At 43.6% G+C, this 17,949-nt stretch overlaps 2 protein-coding genes across 2 annotated transcripts in view; both read right to left on the bottom strand.

The window, feature by feature from the left end:
* SLC26A2 (solute carrier family 26 member 2) overlaps nucleotides 1-10,019 on the bottom strand; it is a 40,026-nt gene extending 30,007 nt beyond the window's left edge. The window contains exon 1 of the mRNA XM_030927691.1: nucleotides 9,804-10,019. The gene's annotated coding sequence lies outside the window, so the exon portion shown is untranslated. The remainder of the gene's footprint in view (nucleotides 1-9,803) is intronic.
* A 5,886-nt stretch (nucleotides 10,020-15,905) lies between these two features.
* Nucleotides 15,906-16,422, bottom strand: LOC104660005 (U6 snRNA-associated Sm-like protein LSm5). Its single transcript, XM_010360200.2, has one exon. It carries the CDS (start codon nucleotides 16,411-16,413, stop codon nucleotides 16,138-16,140), a length of 276 nt encoding a protein of 91 aa, XP_010358502.1. The 5' UTR covers nucleotides 16,414-16,422; the 3' UTR covers nucleotides 15,906-16,137.
* Between the last annotated feature and the right edge of the window lie 1,527 nt (nucleotides 16,423-17,949).

Here is a 17,949-nt window from a genome sequence, read left to right on the forward strand (position 1 = left end):
CCAAACTATTTGTAATCCAATCACATCTCACTACTGTCCTACCATCCTCTCTCACCTGGAATATTCTAAGAGCCTACAAGATCTGAACACTGCCTCCCTTTTTGCCCTTATTTCCTACTGGCTTTTTTGCAGTTGCTGGAACATGCCAAGGTGATTCCATTATTAGGGTCACTGTACTTGCTCAAGTTGTCTTTGCCTAGAATAGTCATTTCCCAGATCTACACAGGTATGTTCTCATCCTTCAGGTCTCAGCTTTTATTTTTCTTTTTTAGTGACAGGATCTCACTCTGTCACTCAGGCTAGCGTGTGGTGGCATGGTCATAGCTCACTACAGCCTCGAACTCCCAGGTCCAAGCAATCCTCCCACCTCAGCCTCCCAAGTAGCTAGGGCTACAGGTACATACCATGATACCTGGCTAATTTGTTTTATGTCTTTGTAGAGACACGGTCTTTGTATGTTTCCCAGGCTGGTCTCGAACTCCTGGTCTCAATCAGTTCTTCCACTTCTGCCTCCCAAAGTGCTGGGATTACAGGTATGAGCCACCATGCCTGGCCTCAGTTTATATGTCAGCTCCTCACAGAAACCCTCCTTGACCATCCCAACCAGATAAAATAACACCTCCTTCCCAGCATACTCTATATCCTTACCTGGCTTTATTCTTCATAGCACTTCAGACTTCTGAATTTATATTACTTATAAGCAAAACTATTACAGTCTTTCTCGTACTTATTATGTTTCCATTATCAAGAACAATGCTTAGCACATATAGTAGAGGTTTAGTAAATCTTTGCTAAAATGAGTAACAACCCAATTTCTACCCACAATCAGTGGATTCAGACAGAGTTGAAACAGCATTCTAGGTACCATAACAGAAAGGTTTAGAGTATTCTGGGAGTAGAGAATAGGCTGCAGGCCAGTGTGAAGTAGGCAGCTGCAACGTTAATAAAAAGGGAAAAGATAACTCAGTCAAGTCAAAGATCACAGTATAGTCCAAGACCCAGGAAAAGGTCACACCAGGTTCCAGGGGCGAAGTTGTAGGAGATAAGGCTGGAGTCAAAGATTAGTTTTTACGTAATCCCAAGAAGTCACGAGTTCATCCTTTAAGCTACAGTTACCAAAGGCCTAACCTCCAAGACAGGACAGGGCAGGAGGTTTGCCATTTCAGTGGTACAATTAGATAAGAAGTGGTGCTTAAAGGACATACACAGACAAATCTAAGATGAATTCTGAGGGACCACACAAAAGGAAGGATGATATATAGGAAGATGGAGAAGAAAATGGAAAGATAGGAAGCAGCAAAAAATCTGACTTTGGGTTTTTTAGATTTGAGATTTCTGTAATATGTCCAGATGGTATGTCCAGCAGGCAATTAGAAATGTGGTTCTCAAGTACAGGAGAGAAGCCAAAATTGGAAAAACAAACAGGGTGGAGGGAAAGGTATACAGTATCTCATTCTCATCTGAATTCCATTTATATGTTCAATAAATGTTTGTTGAATATGTGCTTTATCTTCCTAACTAGATTAAAATTATTCAAGATGTTCTCCACTTTTTGTGTACTATCGTAATACCTAGCGTAGAATTAGGCACATACAGGAAGTATCTAATAAATCATTTTTGATGGACAGATTGGTTTTTATTTTAAAAAGTTATTTTAATGAAAAATTCTCCAAGAAGAATTAGCTTTGATTTTTGTTGTACAAAATTTTGATTTTTGTTTCTTTAAAAGACAATTGAGGCTGGGCGCAGTGGCTCACACCTGTAATCCCAGCACTTCGGGAGGCCAAGGTGGTGAATTGCTTGAGGTCAGGAGTTTGAGACCAGCCTGGGCAACATGGCAAAACCCTGTCTCTACCAAAAATGCAAAAATTAGCTGGGTGTGGTGGTGCGCACATGCGCACCTGTAATCCCAGCTACTCAGGAAGCTGAGGCACAAAGAATTGCTTGAACCCAGGAGGTGGAGGTTGCAGTGAGCCAAGATTGTGCCACTGAACTCCAGCCTGGGCAACAGAGCGAGAGTCCGTCTCAAAAAAGGACAATTGAGGCCAGGCGCGATGGCTCACACCTGTAATCCCAGCACTTTGGGAGGCCGAGGCAAGCGGATCACGAGATCAGGAGATCAAGACCATCCTGGCTAACACGATGAAACCCCGTCTCTACTAAAAATACAAAAAAAACCAAAAATTAGCCGGGCGTGGTGGCGGGCGCCTGTAGTCCCAGCTGCTCTGGAGGCTGAGGCAGGAGAATGGCGTGAACCCGGAAGGCGCAGCTTGCAGTGAGCCGAGATCGCGCCACTGCACTCCAGCCTGGGTGACAGAGCGAGACTCTGTCTCAAAAAAAAACAGACAGTTGATACATTGCTGGTAGAAATGTAAAATGGTGTCAACACTGTGAAACACAGTTTGGTGGTTCCTCAAAAAGTTAAACACAGCACTGCTATATGACCTAGCAATTCCACTTATACTCAAAGGACTAAAAACTGTAACTCAAACAGATATTTGTATACTAATGTTCATAACAACACTATTTACAATAGTCAAAAGGTGAAAATCCAAGTGTCCATCAACAGATGAACAGATAAAGCACAGTATAACCATCAAATGGAATATTATTTGACTATTAAAAAGGAATTAAGTTCTGATACTCTTCATCTACAACACGGATGAACCTTAACACCATTATGTTAAGCAGAAGACAGACATGATGCAAACTAAAAAAAAAAAAAAAGAAAAAAAAAAAGACCTGAATCTAAAAAAAAAAAAAAAAAAAGACACAAAAGGACAAGTATTGAATGATTCCACCTATACAAAATATCTAGAAAAGGCAAAATGGGCCAGGCAGGGTGGCTCATGCTTATAATCCCAGCACTTTGGGAGGCTGAGGAGGGAGGATTGCTTGAGTCAAGGAGGTCAAGCTTGAAGTGAGCTATGATCATGCCACTGCACTCTAGTCCAGGTGACAGAACAACAACAATACACACACAGAGAGAGAGAGAGAGAGAGAGAATGGGCATATAGAAAATAGAGTTTACTGGGTACTGGGGGAAGTGGTGAGTTACTGGTTACAGAGTTTCAATTTCAAGTTTTGGAAATAAATAGTAATAATGGTTACACACCATTATACACGTACTTCATGCCACTGCATTGTACACTATATTAATATTAGATGGAGATTTCAGGGACAAAAACTTTACAAAATGCAAACTAATCAGTCCTCAAGTTCATTTCCTGACACCTCCACCAAAAGAAATAAATAAAAAAGTCTATACTAATTTCTAGTGACAGAAAGTAAATCAGTGGTTATTTTGGGATAGGAAGTAAAGAAGGGTAGGAGGGAGAGATTACAAAGGGGCATGAGGAGATTTTGGGGATTGATGGATATGTTCACTATCTTGATTGTGGTGACAGTTTTTTATATATACAGAGAGAGTACCTTTTAAATATGTACAGCTTATTGTATGTCAGTTACACTACAATAAAGCTATAAAAATAGCTTTTTAAAAAATAAGATAATTTTTATCTGAAGGGGAAAACAGTCGCTTGAATATAACCTGTTACATAATTTTCTTTTTCTTTTCTTTAAGAGACACAGTCTCACTCTGTTGCTAAGACTGCAGTACAGTGGCCATTTATAGGCGCGATCATAGTTCACTGCTGCCTTGAACTCCTGGCCTCAAGTGATCCCCCACTTCAGCTTCCAGGTAGCTGGTATTACGAACACATACCGCTGTGCCCAACTAAGTCATTTTGCTTTCAATTGCAGTTTCTATTTCAATTCCTAAGAAATCATCACTGAATGTTCCAACACTCTGGATACACAGCCTTGGGAAATGTATTTCTTACGTCCCCAAACACATACAACTAACTTTGGGAGGAAGTACCTAAGCAATGTTTTATTTCTTTTTGTAATATTTTTATAAAAACAGTTATATTTAGTCTTAAAATATGACAGCTTCATTGGATATATTTGATGACATATTAATCACATACAGGTTGAGTATCCCTAATCCAAAAATCCAAAATCCGAAATGCACCAAAATCTGAAACTTTTGAGCACCAACATGATGCTCAAAAGAAATGCTCACTTGGAGCAATTTGGATTTCCAGAGTAGAGATGCTCAACTAGTAAGTATAAAGCAAATATAAAAAAAAAAAAAAAAAAAAAAATCAGAAATCGGAAACACTGCCAGTCCCAAGCATTTCAGATAAGGGATACTCAACCTGTACTGGGATTTTCCTAAGAAGCCTAGGCCATTTAAAACTGAACTTCACAACCTGTTGTGAATATGGTGTGGTATGCGTGTTTGTTTATGTGTGTTTAAGTAACTGCTTTTAACACATAACACAATCTAAAACCACAGGCAGTGAGGGTCAGTAGAAAAATTAACCTGTTGTCAGGAGCCCACTCCAGGCAGTCATAACCCTCTGTCCCAACCATGAGATAGTTCAAACTAAATGATCAAATCATTAAGTGGCAGTTTTCCTGAATTACAGGTCTTTAGAGCTAGACAGAGATCAAGAAATCCAACCGCCATGATTTTTTGGTAAGATATAAGGGTTCAGCTGGGTACCGGTGGTTTACAGCTATAATCTCAGCACTTAGGGAGGCCGAGGCAGGCGGATCACTTGAGCTCAGGAGTCCAAGACCAGCCTGGCCCACATGGTGAAACTCCATCTTTACTAAAAATCCAAAAATTAGCCAGGCATGGTAGCACATGCCTATAATCCCTGCTATTTGGGAGGCTGAGGCACGAGAATCACTTGAACCCAGGAGACGGAGGTTGCAGTGAGGTGAGATTGCGCCACTACACTCTAGCCTAGGCGACAGACAAGACTCTGCCTCAAAAAATAAAATAAAATAAAATAAAGGTTCAGATTAGTGAAATCGTTTGCTACTTAAAGGCAGAGATGGATCCAGAACCCAAGTATCCTGACTCCTAATCTTTTTCCTCTAATGGATTGCCTATGCCAGTCTCTGTAAGTGTATATACATCAGATAATTACAGGAAAACTAGAGTCAACCTAATAACAACTTAAAGATCTCAAGTTTCTGGAAAACCTGAAGTCTTAACATTGACTCGACATTAATGTGAACAAGTCAACAACCAAAGTCTCCTCTCTTATATGGAAAAATCTCAAACTAGGCTGGTAAGAACTACAGTGTAAGAAAAAAATATATACATACACATATATATATATTTCAATAAAAATAAACTAGACTAGAATATGTAGTTTGGAAATAATTTTCCAGTACTTCACACGACTTTTTTTTTTTTTTGAGATGGAGTCCACTCTGTTCCCCCGGTTGGAGTGCCGTGGTGCGATCTCAGCTCACTGCAACCTCCACCTCCCAGGTTCAAGCGATTCTCCTGACTCAGCCTCCCAAGTAGCTGGGAATACAGGCACGTGCCACCACACCTGGCTAATTTTTTGTATTTTTAGTAGAGGCGGGGTTTCACCATGTTGGCCAGGCTGGTCTTGAACTCTGATCCCCAGTGATCCGCCCACCTTGGCCTCCCAAAGTGCTGGGATTACAGGCATGAGTCATCCCGCCTGGCCACAGGCAGCTTGTAAGCAGGGGAATCATGACTTGAACCTATACTGTTACTTGATTGCTTATTTTGAAGCTGTTTTTAAATCTTCAGAAAAATTGACAGAATGATACATGAAACACACACTAACAATTCACCTATTTAGCAATTTTATAATTCGTAAGATGTTAACGCACTCTCTCTCCATACTTACATGGGTTTTGTTGTTGTTTCTGAACTATTTGAAAGTTGCAGGCATAGTTCAGCCTTAAACACTTTATTGAACCTACTTTTTTTTATTTTTTAAAACAGTTTTATTTTGAAATAACTGTAGACTTACAGAAAAGTTGCAAAAATAGTACACAGTTCCTGTATAATGGTTACTCAGTTTCCTCTAATATTGAACCTACATTTATTTTTTATTTTTTTGAGATGGGGTCTCACTCTGTCACCCAGGCTGGAGTGCAGTGGCATGATCTTGGCTCACTGCAACCTCCATCTCCCAGGTTCAAGCAATCCTCCCACCTCAGCCTCCTGAGTAGCTGGGACCACAAGTGCATGCCACCATGCCCAGCTATTTTTTTGTATTTTTTGTAGAGACACGTTTTCACCATGTTGTCCAGGCTGACTTGAACTCCTGAGCTCAAGTGATCTGCCTGCCATGGCCTCCCAAATTGCTAGGATTACAGGCGTGAGCCACGGTGCCCAGCCTGAACCTACATTTTTAAAGCACTATGCCTCTTCTTCAAAAGACGCATTCATTAGCAAGATGAGGTCAACCATTTCGATATGCTCCCCAAAAATCTGCACTGGCTCCCTATCTCCTACCAAATATGGTCTAAAAACGTTGGTATAAGATTCTATGAATGAGCCAGAAACTGCCTCTGTTTTGCTTCCTCCCATGCAGCCCTAATGTTCCAATCACCAGTCCATGAAAATATTAAGCAGCCTTTGCCCTCAGGGCCTTGGCTCACGTTGCCCAGCCTCAAATGACACCTTATAAATTAGTCCCTTCCTAGATACAATATATAAAATAGAAGCCAGGCACAGTGGTTCATGTCTGTAATCCCAGTGCTTTGGGAGGCCAAGGCAGGAAGATCACTTTCAGGCCAGGGGCTTGAGGCCAGCCTGGGCAACATAGCAAGGCCTCATCTGTACCAAAAAAAAAAAAAAAAAGTTAAACAAAGATATAAAATAGCCCGCCGGGTGCAGGGGCTCATGCCTGTAATCCCAGCACTTTGGGGGGCCGAGGCAGGTGGATCATCTGAGGCTAGGAGTTAGAGACCAGCCTGGCCAACATGGTGGAACCCCGTCTCTACAAAAAAAACCCAAAAAATTAGGCCAGGTGCGGTGACTTATGCTTGTAATCCCAGTACTTTGAGAGGTGGAGGTGGGTGGACCACAAGGTCAAGAGATTGAGATCATCCTGGCCAACATGGTGAAACCTCCTCTCTACTAAAAATAGAAAAATTAGCTGCACATGGTGGCACATGCCTGTGGTCCCAGCTACTTGGGAGGCTGAGGCAGGAGAATCGCTTGAACCCGGGAGGCAGAGATTCCAGTGAGCCAAGATTGCGCCACTGCACTCCAACCTGGAGACACAGCGAGACTCTGTCTCAAAAAAAAAAAAGAAATACAAAAAATTAGCCAGGCATGGTGTCGTGTGCCTGTAATCCCAGCTACTGGGGAGGCTGACACAGCAGAATCACTTGAACCCAGGAGGCAGAGGTTGCAGTGAGCCAAGATCGTGCCACCACACTCCAGCCTGGGCAACAAGAGTGAAACTCTGTCTCAATAAATAAATAAATATACATATATATATATGTGTGTGTGTGTGTGTGTATATATATATATATATATATATATGCACCACTGCCATTACTGCCATTTCCATGTCTTCCTCCTGGGCCCAGCCCTGCCTTGCACTCCTATGCCCTTTGCTTTATTTTTCTCCATAGCTCTTCTCACCATTACATACTACACATTGTTAATTGTCTTTCTCATGAGGGCAATGACTTGCTCTGTTTTGTTCAAAGCTGTATTCTCAGTGTCTTGAACATGCCTTGCACCTTATAAACGCTTAGCAAGTATCTGTTGAGTGAATTAGAATTTAACAGCTACATGATAAGGAAAAAGGAGTTACTTTCCCCTTTCTCACTTAACTCTCCAACCCCACTCTTCTACCCCCCACATGCCAAAACCAAACTTACGTCAAGAAATTACAGCTTGTCAAGCATCTGCCTGGGGGTTTATGTTCTCTAAAACTGTGATTACCCTTCTGTCAATCATGGGGAAAAAATAAAAAAATAAAAGTGTGGACAGGGCACAGTGGCTCATGCCTGTAATCCCAGCACTTCAGGAGGCCAAGACAGGAGGATTGCTTGAGCTCAGGAATTTGAAACCTGACTAGGCAATGTGGTGAAACACCATCTGTACAAAAACTACAAAAACTAGCCAGGTATGGTAGCGTGCACCTGTGGTCCCAGCTACCTGGGAGGCTGAGGTGGAAGGATTGCTTGAACCCACAAAGTCAATGTTGCAGTGAGCCTAGATTGCACCCCTGCACTTCTAGCCTGGATGACAAAGTGAGACCTGGTCTCCAAAAAAAAAAAAAGTCAAATCAGAAATATATAAAAAGTGTAATTAATGTTTTTTTCCCTCAAAAATTACCTCTAGCCCAGATTATGTTCATCTCTAGACCTTCCCCTAGGAGGCAGCACATTACAGTACAATAATTTTCAAATACAGAGAGCTGTTAGCTTCTTAGGACCACCCCTGCAAATCCAGGATGAGATCCAGGGCTCCGCACCCTAGATGACGCTGAACCAGTGAGCTTAGGACCACACTTGGACAATCACTGGATGTATTCTGGAAGTCAAACAGATCTCTGTTCAGATCCCAGCTATACTGTTCAGCAGTTATATGGCACTGGGTAAAACTTCACTTTACTCAGCATCAATTTCTGACCTGTAAAATGGGGTAACATTACCTAACTTGCTGGTTTGTAAGGCTAACACAACTATCTACACAGTGCCTGGCATATAGCATTTACTCAATAAACGATAGCTATTAGTCTCTGTCCCTTGTTATCTCCTGCCTTGAGATTCCTGTTTGTTTTTAAAGGGTTCATTCCTTTCCAGCAGCTTTGGCCCTCCCATTTCTTATTGATTCAATTTTCAAAAACAAAAAGTTCTGCTTAATCTAGTATTGCATATCATATTAGTTGTAGATTTCACATAAAGAACTGTTGGGGATAAGGAGAAAAAACAGGTTACCTAGAATGGGTGCCGGAAGGCAATTTAAGTTCTGAACATTTCTAACTCACTGTGGTCCCCAATCTGTGTAGGGAAGGAGCCCAGCCTGATAGTCTATGAGTTTGGAGAGCTGGGTACAAGTTCTAGCTCTGCAAAAGACTTGCTGTGTAATTTTAGGCAAGGCTCTGGGTCCTCTCTGTCTTCTCAGTGTTTCCATCCATCCAGTGAAATAATTCCAACTTAGTGTATGAATCAGAAGGAACAGGTCCTGATTTTGCACATAATCGGGTGTGTGATTTTTTTTTTTTTTTTTTGAGATGGAGTTTCGCTCTTGTTGCCCAGGCTGTAGTGCAATGGCACAACGCAACTTCCACCTCCCAGGTTCAAGCGATTCTCCTGCCTCAGCTTCCTGAGTAGCTGGGATTACAGACATGCACCACCACGCCCGGTTAATTTTGTATTTTTAGTAGAGATGGGGGTTTCTCCATGTTGGCCAGGCTGGTCTGGAACTCCTGACCTCAGGTGATCCGCCCGCCTCGGCCTCCCAACGTGCTGGGATTACAGGTGTGAGCCACCACGCCCGGCGGGTGTGTGATTTTTAATAACCAAGATAACCAAGCCGTCTCGCCTGTCCCGGCCTCAATTTCCCCATCTGTCCGAGGTGGCGGTGGCTCCTATCTCCTAGATCCCGATTCCAGATATCTAGGTTCGAGACGGATCAACGACGACTGGAAAAGCAGCGGAGTGCGTGGCACCCGGCGAGATATGCGGGATGGAGGGTGGGTGGGCAGCCGCCAGCCAGAGGGGCGGGCCCGGATCCCAGGGGTGCAGCGCCACTCGCCCGGCCCCGGACCACCCGGGAAATAACCAGACGCACGTCCCGCTCCACGGCGGCGACCCCTGATCTAGGATTCTACCGCGCGGGGACCCAGGCAGAATGACTCTGGGAGGGGCCCGCTGACCGCGTGGCGGCCAGCACCGCTCCCTCCCTCTTCCCTAGTGTGCTTCACTATTCTCACCTCTCGGGGCCCGGCCGCCCCACGCAACCAGGCGCCGCAGCACGCGTCTTCCACCGTTGCAGGACTGAAGTGGACACCGCGGCGCCGATAGAGCTAGACCTGCCCGTCCCTTTCCCCGCCCATCGCTCGGACTCCTGAGGAGGCGGGGTCCAGCTGGCGGGACCTACGGGCGCGGCAAGGACGCACCGGCGAAGAGGTGCCGGATGCGGAGCCAGTGCAAACGCCCGCGGCCGAGGCCGTCACGTAGTTATGCCGAACGAGCGACGCTACCACCAGCCAATAACTCAGCCAAGACCGGGGAGGGTGCCGCCCTCTGACTACTCTCCTCCTCGCGATTTGCTGCCCTGGACAGAAGAGCCCACGCTTGCACGGATTCTTAGGAAGGTTCCGCCCCTGCCTTTGTGGCGTTGACTCCTCCGCGGAGAGAGCGGATGACCGGCCTCGGCGGCTAGCTTGTGGCCAGTGTGAAATAGCAGAAGAGGTGCGGAAGCACTCTGCCCATAGTTTTGAAGGGCTCAGCGTTTGCGATCGGCCATGTCTTTATCCAGTACTTCTTGGGACCCTGTTCCCTCCCACCCGCCTTTGTAGAAGGGGAAATTGAGGCCCCGAACGGGAAAAGGTCTCCTAGAATGTTAGAGGCTCTTGTCCCACTATAACTCATTTCCCATCAAAGATTCCAGTAACCAGAAGACTAAAATGTAAATTAAAAGGCCAGGCGCAGTGGCTCACGCTTGTAATCCCAGCACTTTTGGGGGCCGAGTAGGGAGGATCGCTTGAATCCAGGGGTTCGAGACCAACCTGGGCAGTATAGCGGAACCTTGTCTCTATAAAAATTAAAATGTAATTGTAGTTTTTGCTAAAATCCTTAGTGGGTTTCATGGCATTTGTAGGTAAAATCAAACCCTCCCTATGCCCTCAAGTTACTGTGTGCTTCGGGCACTCATTTCTGCCCCCCTCCCTCGCTGATTTCCACCCATACTGGCCCCCTTTGCTCGCCAGGCTTGTTCTCTTTAGGGACCTAAACATTGGTTCTGGCTAGCTGATTTCTTCTGGTCTCTCAGGTCTCACCCAAAACACCAGCCCTCTCCACAGCGAGGCCGTCCCTGACCACCCTGTGTAAACTAGCCGGTCAGTCACATCCTTTCAGGTCATCTTGATATAATGATCTGCCTCGAACTGGCCACTGTTGAGTATGTATTAATTTGTTTATTCCTCACCTTGTTTGTAGCTTGCACGGGCCCACCAGATGAGTGTGAAGGAGGGCCTGTGAAGGAAGCATGATAAACTTCCTTTCCTTCCCTTTCCGGTGAACGTCTTCACAGTCATTTCTTATCTAGAGATGATCCCCAGGTTTCTGTTACCCATCAGATTCAGAGTTTCCAAAAAGTCATCAGCTGTCTTGGGAATCAGAACAGGAACACCTGGGTTCTACTCCTGATGCTGCCCCTTGTGGCTGAGGACAAATCATTTCACCTCAATGGACACTGATGTTTTCACCTTTCAAAGCCAGACATGGTAGCATGTGCCTGTAGTCCCAGTTGCTCGGGAGGCTGGGGTGGGACGACAGCTTGAGCCCTGTAGGCAGAGGTTGCAGTGAGCCGAGATCGTGCCACTGCACTCCAGCCTGGGTGACAGAGTGAGATCCCATCTCAAAAACAAACAAACAAACAAACAAAAAACACCAGACCTGTCAAATTTAATACTGCCTATCATTCTTTGATTTTATTTCACACATATTCATCTGCATTACAGATAAAGAAATTGGAGCTCAGAATATTATTACTTACCAAGTTTATTCAGCTAACAAGCGGTGGATTTTGAGATGGGATGGAGATGGATTTTTGACCTGGGAGCTGTGACATGCCAGCACCCAAGAACATGTAGCTGTAGCCCGGGGCCAGGAGAAGCTCCTAGTAAAGAAACTTTAGGTTGGCCATTGGTGCCTCTGCCTCGTAGTTCAGCATCCCTGGCTGCTGTTAACTGTTGTGGTCCCTCCCTGCCCTCCACACACACATCCCAAGGGGCTCCATGCAGCCAGACTTTGGTCTGCCATGCTACCTTCCCTTCACTGATGTTCCAGTGCTCCACAGCAGGAATCAAAGGCAGGGGGTGGAGGGGTGGGTGGGGGGAACAATAACCAAAACCCTGCTACTGGAAAGCTGGCCAATAATTAGCTTCTCCTTGATGACATCGCGTCAGCAGCACTTGGATCTCTTTACCCCTAGCTTGGGCATTTTTTCCCTCCTGTTGGTCTCAGGGTTCGTAGAGGTGACTGGTAGCCGGAGGGCCACATTTTATAGCCATTACCCTTCCCAAACAGCTTTTCCAAAGCGTAACTAATGATGTATGCACTGGGGGCATGGTGGGCCAGCAAAGAGGTCATTTCAGGTTGGGGCCACTTCAGGATTTACCTCCTCAGCATTTCCTGATCACCTACTCTTCCCAGGTGGGACAACTCACTTCCTCTGAGGCCCCACTGGACCTTGAACTCCCACTGGACTCCCACTATTCAATGAGCTATTCCTAGTGTGCTATTCAGGCTTCATTTTCACTGCTATAAGTGTCTTTTTTTTTTTTTTTTTTTTTTTTTTTTTTTTTGAGACAGGGTCTTGCTCTGTCACCCAGGCTGGAGTACAGTGGTGCAATTATAGATCCCTGTAACCTCAAACTCCTGGGCTCAAGTGATCCTCCCCGCTTAGCCTCCTGAGTAGCTAGAACCACAGCCAACCACCACACCCAGCTAATTTTTAAATTTTTTTATAGAAATGGGGGTCTCCCTATGTTGCCCAGCCTGGTCTCAAACTCCTGGCCTCAAGTTATCCTCCTGCCTTGGCCTCCCAAAATATCAGGCATGAGCCACCATGCCTGGGCAATTTTATTTTTTTACAAAACATTTTGTAAAATGTTAGCTCCAAATTGTTCTTGGAAATAGGTAACACAAAGTAAACAAATTAAAAAGGTCAAGGGTTTACAGTAAAAAGTAAATCTTCCTCATAGCCTATTCTTACCCCGGTGTACCTTTCTAGAGGCAAGCACAGCACCCGTTTTCCTATGTTGCTTTCCAGATTTATTCTATACCAGCAGTTCTCAGTTCTGTACAAGGTCAGGAGTTCGTGACCAGCCTGGCCAACATGGTGAAACCCTGTCTCTACTAAAAATACAAAAAATTAGCCGGGCGTGGCGGCGGGTGCCTGTAATCTCAGCTGCTCACGAGGCTGAGGCAGGAGAATCGCTTGAACCCAGGAGGCGGAGGTTGCAGTGAGCTGAGACTGCACCATTGTACTTTAGCCTGGGCAACAAAAGCGAAACTCTGTCTCAAAAAAAGAGTCTCTTGGGGAACTTTTTTTAAAAATGGTAAGGTTTAGGTCCCACCACCAGATATAATTTTATTGGTGTTGAGTGGACTCAGACATTGATAGTTTTTTTTTTTTTTTTGAGACGGAGTCTCGCTCTGTCGCCCAGGCTAGAGTGTAGTGGCCGGATCTCAGCTCACTGCAAGCTCCGCCTTCCGGGTTTACGCCATTCTCCTGCCTCAGCCTCCTGAGTAAGCTGGGACTACAGGCGCCTGCCACCTCGCCCGGCTAGTTTTTTGTATTTTTTAGTAGAGACGGGGTTTCACCATGTTAGCCAGGATGGTCTCGATCTCCTGACCTCGTGATCCGCCCATCTCGGCCTCCCAAAGTGCTGGGATTACAGGCTTGAGCCACCGCGCCCGGCCCATTGATAGCTTTTAAAAGCCTGCCATGCAGCCATGAAAAAGAACAAAATCATGTCTTTGCAGCAATATGGGTGGAGCTGAAGGCAATTATCCTAAGCAAAATAACTGAGAAACAGAAAACCAAACACACATGTTCTCACTTATAAGTGGGAACTAAACAATGGGTACACATGGTCATAAAGATGGAAATTACAGATACTGGAGACTCCAAAAGAGGAGCACGAGGGTTGAAAAATTACCTGTCAGGGCTGGGTGCGGTGGCTCATGCCTGTAATCCCAGCACTTTGGATCACCTGATGTCAAGAGTTTGAGACCAGCCTGGCCAATATGGTGAAACCTCGACTCTACTAAAAATACAAAAATTAGCCAGGCATGGTGATGGCCATCTGTAATCCCAGCTACTCAGGAGGCCGAGGCAGGAAAATCACTTGAACCCAAGGGGCGGAGGTTACAGTGAGCCTAGATCGTGCCACTTCACTCCAGTCTGGACTAAAGAGCAAAACTCTGTCTCAAAAAAACCAGAAAGAAACAGAAAAATTGCCTGTTGGGTACAATGTTCACCATTTGGGTATTTGGGTATTGGGTACGCTAGAAACCCAATTCCCTCCAGTATGTGTATACCCATGTAACAAACAAGCACATGTACACCCTGAATCTAAAATAAAAATAAATTTTATTTTATCTTATTTTTTTTAAAGTGCCCAAAGAAAAGTATAATCAAAGCAAAAGTCTTTCCAATCCACGTGGACCAAATACAGAAACCATAATGGACTAGGTCAACATGTAACTACATTAAAATACATCATTTACGTCAAAATAGCACTAAGTGGCAAACTACAAACTAGGGAAATTATTAGCAAAATACATGACTAAGAGAAACCCATCAAGAATTCTTACAAATTAGTAAGAAAAAGACAAACATCTCAATGGCAAAAGCCTCATCAGATAAGTCATTTACAAAATACAAATGAGATCAAAATTAATCAAGAAAATCTTAGGCCAGGCCTGGTGGCTCATGCCTTTAATACCAGCACTTTGGGAGGCCGACACAGGTGGATCACTAGAGGTCAGGAGTTCAAGACCAGCCTGGCCAACAAGTTAAAACCCCATCTCTACTAAAAATATAAAAATTAGATGGGAGTTGTGGTACCCACCTGTAATCCCAGCTACTCGGGAGGGTGAGGCAGGAGAATCACTTGAATCTGGGAGGCAGAGGTCGTGTTGATATCGCGACACAGCACTCCAGCCTGACTGGAGGTTGCAGTGAGCCGAGATTATGCCACTGCACTCCAGCGAGACTCTGTCTCCAAAAAAAAAAAAAAAAAGGAAAAGAAAATTTTAGACATGCCAGGTTTTGCCTGCCTGTAAAAATGGCAAAGAGGAGAGAAGGTAGAACACAGCTAATGTTGGGAAGGATATAAACGGTACTATGAAAGACACCTGGCAAAAATATACATTGGCACAAAGTTTTTCTTGGCAACACAATATACACCCTTTGATCTTACACATTTTTGAGTTTATTCTAGAAAAATAAAAATGTATAAAGATCTAGTTGGACTACTGTGGTAAGAATAGGCTAAATAATTTATAGTAAATCCATTTAATATTATGTATACATTAATGTTGAAATATTTGACATGGAAAGATATTCACCACTTAAATTCAAAAAATGGCTTAAGTGGAGGATAAAAACAGTATAATCAGGATGAACAAGTAAAATAAAATGTGTACTGAGAGTGGACTGAGAAAGTCTACGAAGATATACAGCAAAGCATGATCAACCTTCTCCTTTTTGCTTACTTATAATTCTACGATGTGTGTATATTGCCTGTTTGTTTTTAATAGTTCTTTGACTTAATTTATACAGTTCTATGATCTTATTATCAGTTCCTTGATGTTACCTGAGTCCTAGAGTTCTTAGCTGTTTTTAGTATCCTTTACCTTAAACCTCTGTCTCCACTAATTTCCTGGCAATTCAGTAATAATTACATTAAGGTAATAATCCTCTGAACTAATTTTATAAACAAATAGATAAAATTTGTATCTTTAGGGAAATTGCAATAGATAATTCCTGCATTTCTACAATGTGCATATATTACCTGTATATCGTTTGTTTTCAATAGGAGTCCATGGAATTTGAAATCAGTAGAAAAATCCTCATTACAAAACAACAGCATTTTAATTTAATTTTCTAAGTGATCATTTCCAGTTGTTTAAATGCACCTGTTCAAATCAAAGTTCATCATTTTGTTTGGAACAACTTTTGTTTGAGAATCAAATGGTCATGTAAATGAGAAAGCAAATAAGCGTATAATGATAGAAAAGTAAGTGGCAAAATAACCACAATCTTTGTTCTACTGGCTACTGCAGTACAATAAATAAAATGACAGTTAACCAAAAACACCTTTATTTTCGTCTCCAAAGAAGAAGCTCTTTTCTTCTTTTTCCAGGATAATCATGATTAACTTACAAAAATGGGTACACATCTTCAAAGCACTTCCCTTTAACGGGAAACTTAGCTTTATGGGATTTAAACATTAGAAGGTGGGGAAAAAAATTCCATTTTCTTGTCATTAAAAGACAAAACAGAATCCAGCGTAAGTCAAGGAAACTAATTCACACTTCAGGTCCTTCTCCTCCAGGAACCAGCATTGTTATATTATTTCCATTTAGCAAAATCTGATCTAATTTAGTAATCCTTCTTCCTTCTGGTGTGATTTCAAACTCAGTGACATCTTCCAGTACCATATTGACAAAGTCATCAAATCCTAGAAGAGTACCAACAATTTCCTTATCACTCTTCATCACAATGTGAATTCTTGATCCTATACATTTATCCACAAGCTCTAACGGCAGCAGCTGTGACGGGTTGGTAGTAGCGTTAGCCGCCATGGCTACGCCGGAAGTCAAAAATAAATTTTAGAAATAAAAAATAAAAAAAGCTCTCCAGGATATTCTTTTTTTCGTTTTCCTTTTTTTTTTTTTTTTGAAACAGGGTGTCACTCTGTTGCCCACGCTGGAGTACAGTGGTACAATCATGGCTCACTGCAGCCTCAACTGCCCCAGGCTCAGGTGACCTTTTCACCTCAGCTTCCCAAGTAACTGGGACTACAAGCACGTGCCACCACACCTGGCTAATTTTTGTATTTTTTATAGAGATGGAGTCTTGCTATGTTGCCCAGATTGACTTTGAACTCCTGATCTCAAGCGATCCTCTCACCTTGTCCTCCCAAAGTATTGGGGTTACAGGTGTGAGCCACTGCTCCCAGCCCCACTAGAGATTCTAAGCACACCTGGGGTTGGCAAACCACGATTACATGCATATATAAGACTCTCTCTGTATATATTTTAAACAAGAGGGGCATAGAATTCATACCATTCTGTTCCTTTTTAAAAATTATGTGTTGAAGATTATATCAGTACATACAGAACTGCTTTCTGTCTATTGCTGAATAAATTACTCCAAAAGGTAGAAGCTTAAAGCAACAATAATCTTTTTATTTTTTTCTCAGTTTCTGTGGGTCAGGAATTTGGCAAAGACTTGCAGGGTGGTTCTGGCTTGGGATCTCTCAGAGAGATGCAATGTGACTGTAGATAGTGGCTAGAGTTGGGACAGAATCAGGGCTAGAGCAGCTGACTGCTATCTGGACAGCTTTTTCCTCCTTCATACAGTTGCAGGGCTTCTCCTTATGTCTCTCTGCAGGGGCCAGTTTAGGCTTTCTCACACAGTTTCGGGGCAGTTTGTGATTAAATGCTAGGTGAAGGCTTCAAGAGCCAGTGTCCCAGCAGTAACAAGGATGCTGTATAACCTTTTAGGATCTAGCCTCAAAAGTCACAGAGAGAGGGTGCAGTGGCTCACACTTGTAATCCTAGCACTTTGGGAGGCTGAGGCAGGAGGACAGCTTGAGACCAGGAATTCAAGACCAGCATGGACAACATAGCAAGACCTGGTCTCTATAAAAAAAATATAAAAAAAAAAATTAGCCAGATGTGGTGGTGGGCATCTGTGGTCCCAGCTACTCGGGAGGCTGAAGTGGGAGAATCCCTTGAGCCCAAGAGTTCGGGGCTGCAGTGAGCTATAAAGATGCCATTGCATTCCAACTTGGGCAACAGAAGGAGACCTTGCCAAACGACAACAAAAACAAAAGCCACAAAGCTTCGCCTCCATTGCAGTCTGTTGGTTAAAAGTCATAAAAGCCTGCCTGATTTTAAGGGGAGCGGAATAGACCTCAAGTCTCAATGGGCAAAGTGTCCAAGTTGCATGATAAGAAAGGGATGTGGGACAGGAAATATTGGCCACAGCAGCCGCATAGTATTCCATTGTTTGCATGTATCATCAATTATCTAAGCATTGACAGACGTGTTGTTTTTACTCTTTTAATATTACAAACAGTGCTCTGAATGTTGACAGTTTTCCTCTGCCCTCTC

This window comes from Rhinopithecus roxellana, chromosome 3 (genome assembly GCF_007565055.1).
Source record: "Rhinopithecus roxellana isolate Shanxi Qingling chromosome 3, ASM756505v1, whole genome shotgun sequence".
Classification (NCBI taxonomy): Eukaryota; Metazoa; Chordata; class Mammalia; order Primates; family Cercopithecidae; genus Rhinopithecus; species Rhinopithecus roxellana.

Bases quoted from the DNA above. Each gene is read 5' to 3' on its own strand.
- LOC104660005 (XM_010360200.2), bottom strand. From the start codon at position 16,413: ATGGCGGCTAACGCTACTACCAACCCGTCACAGCTGCTGCCGTTAGAG.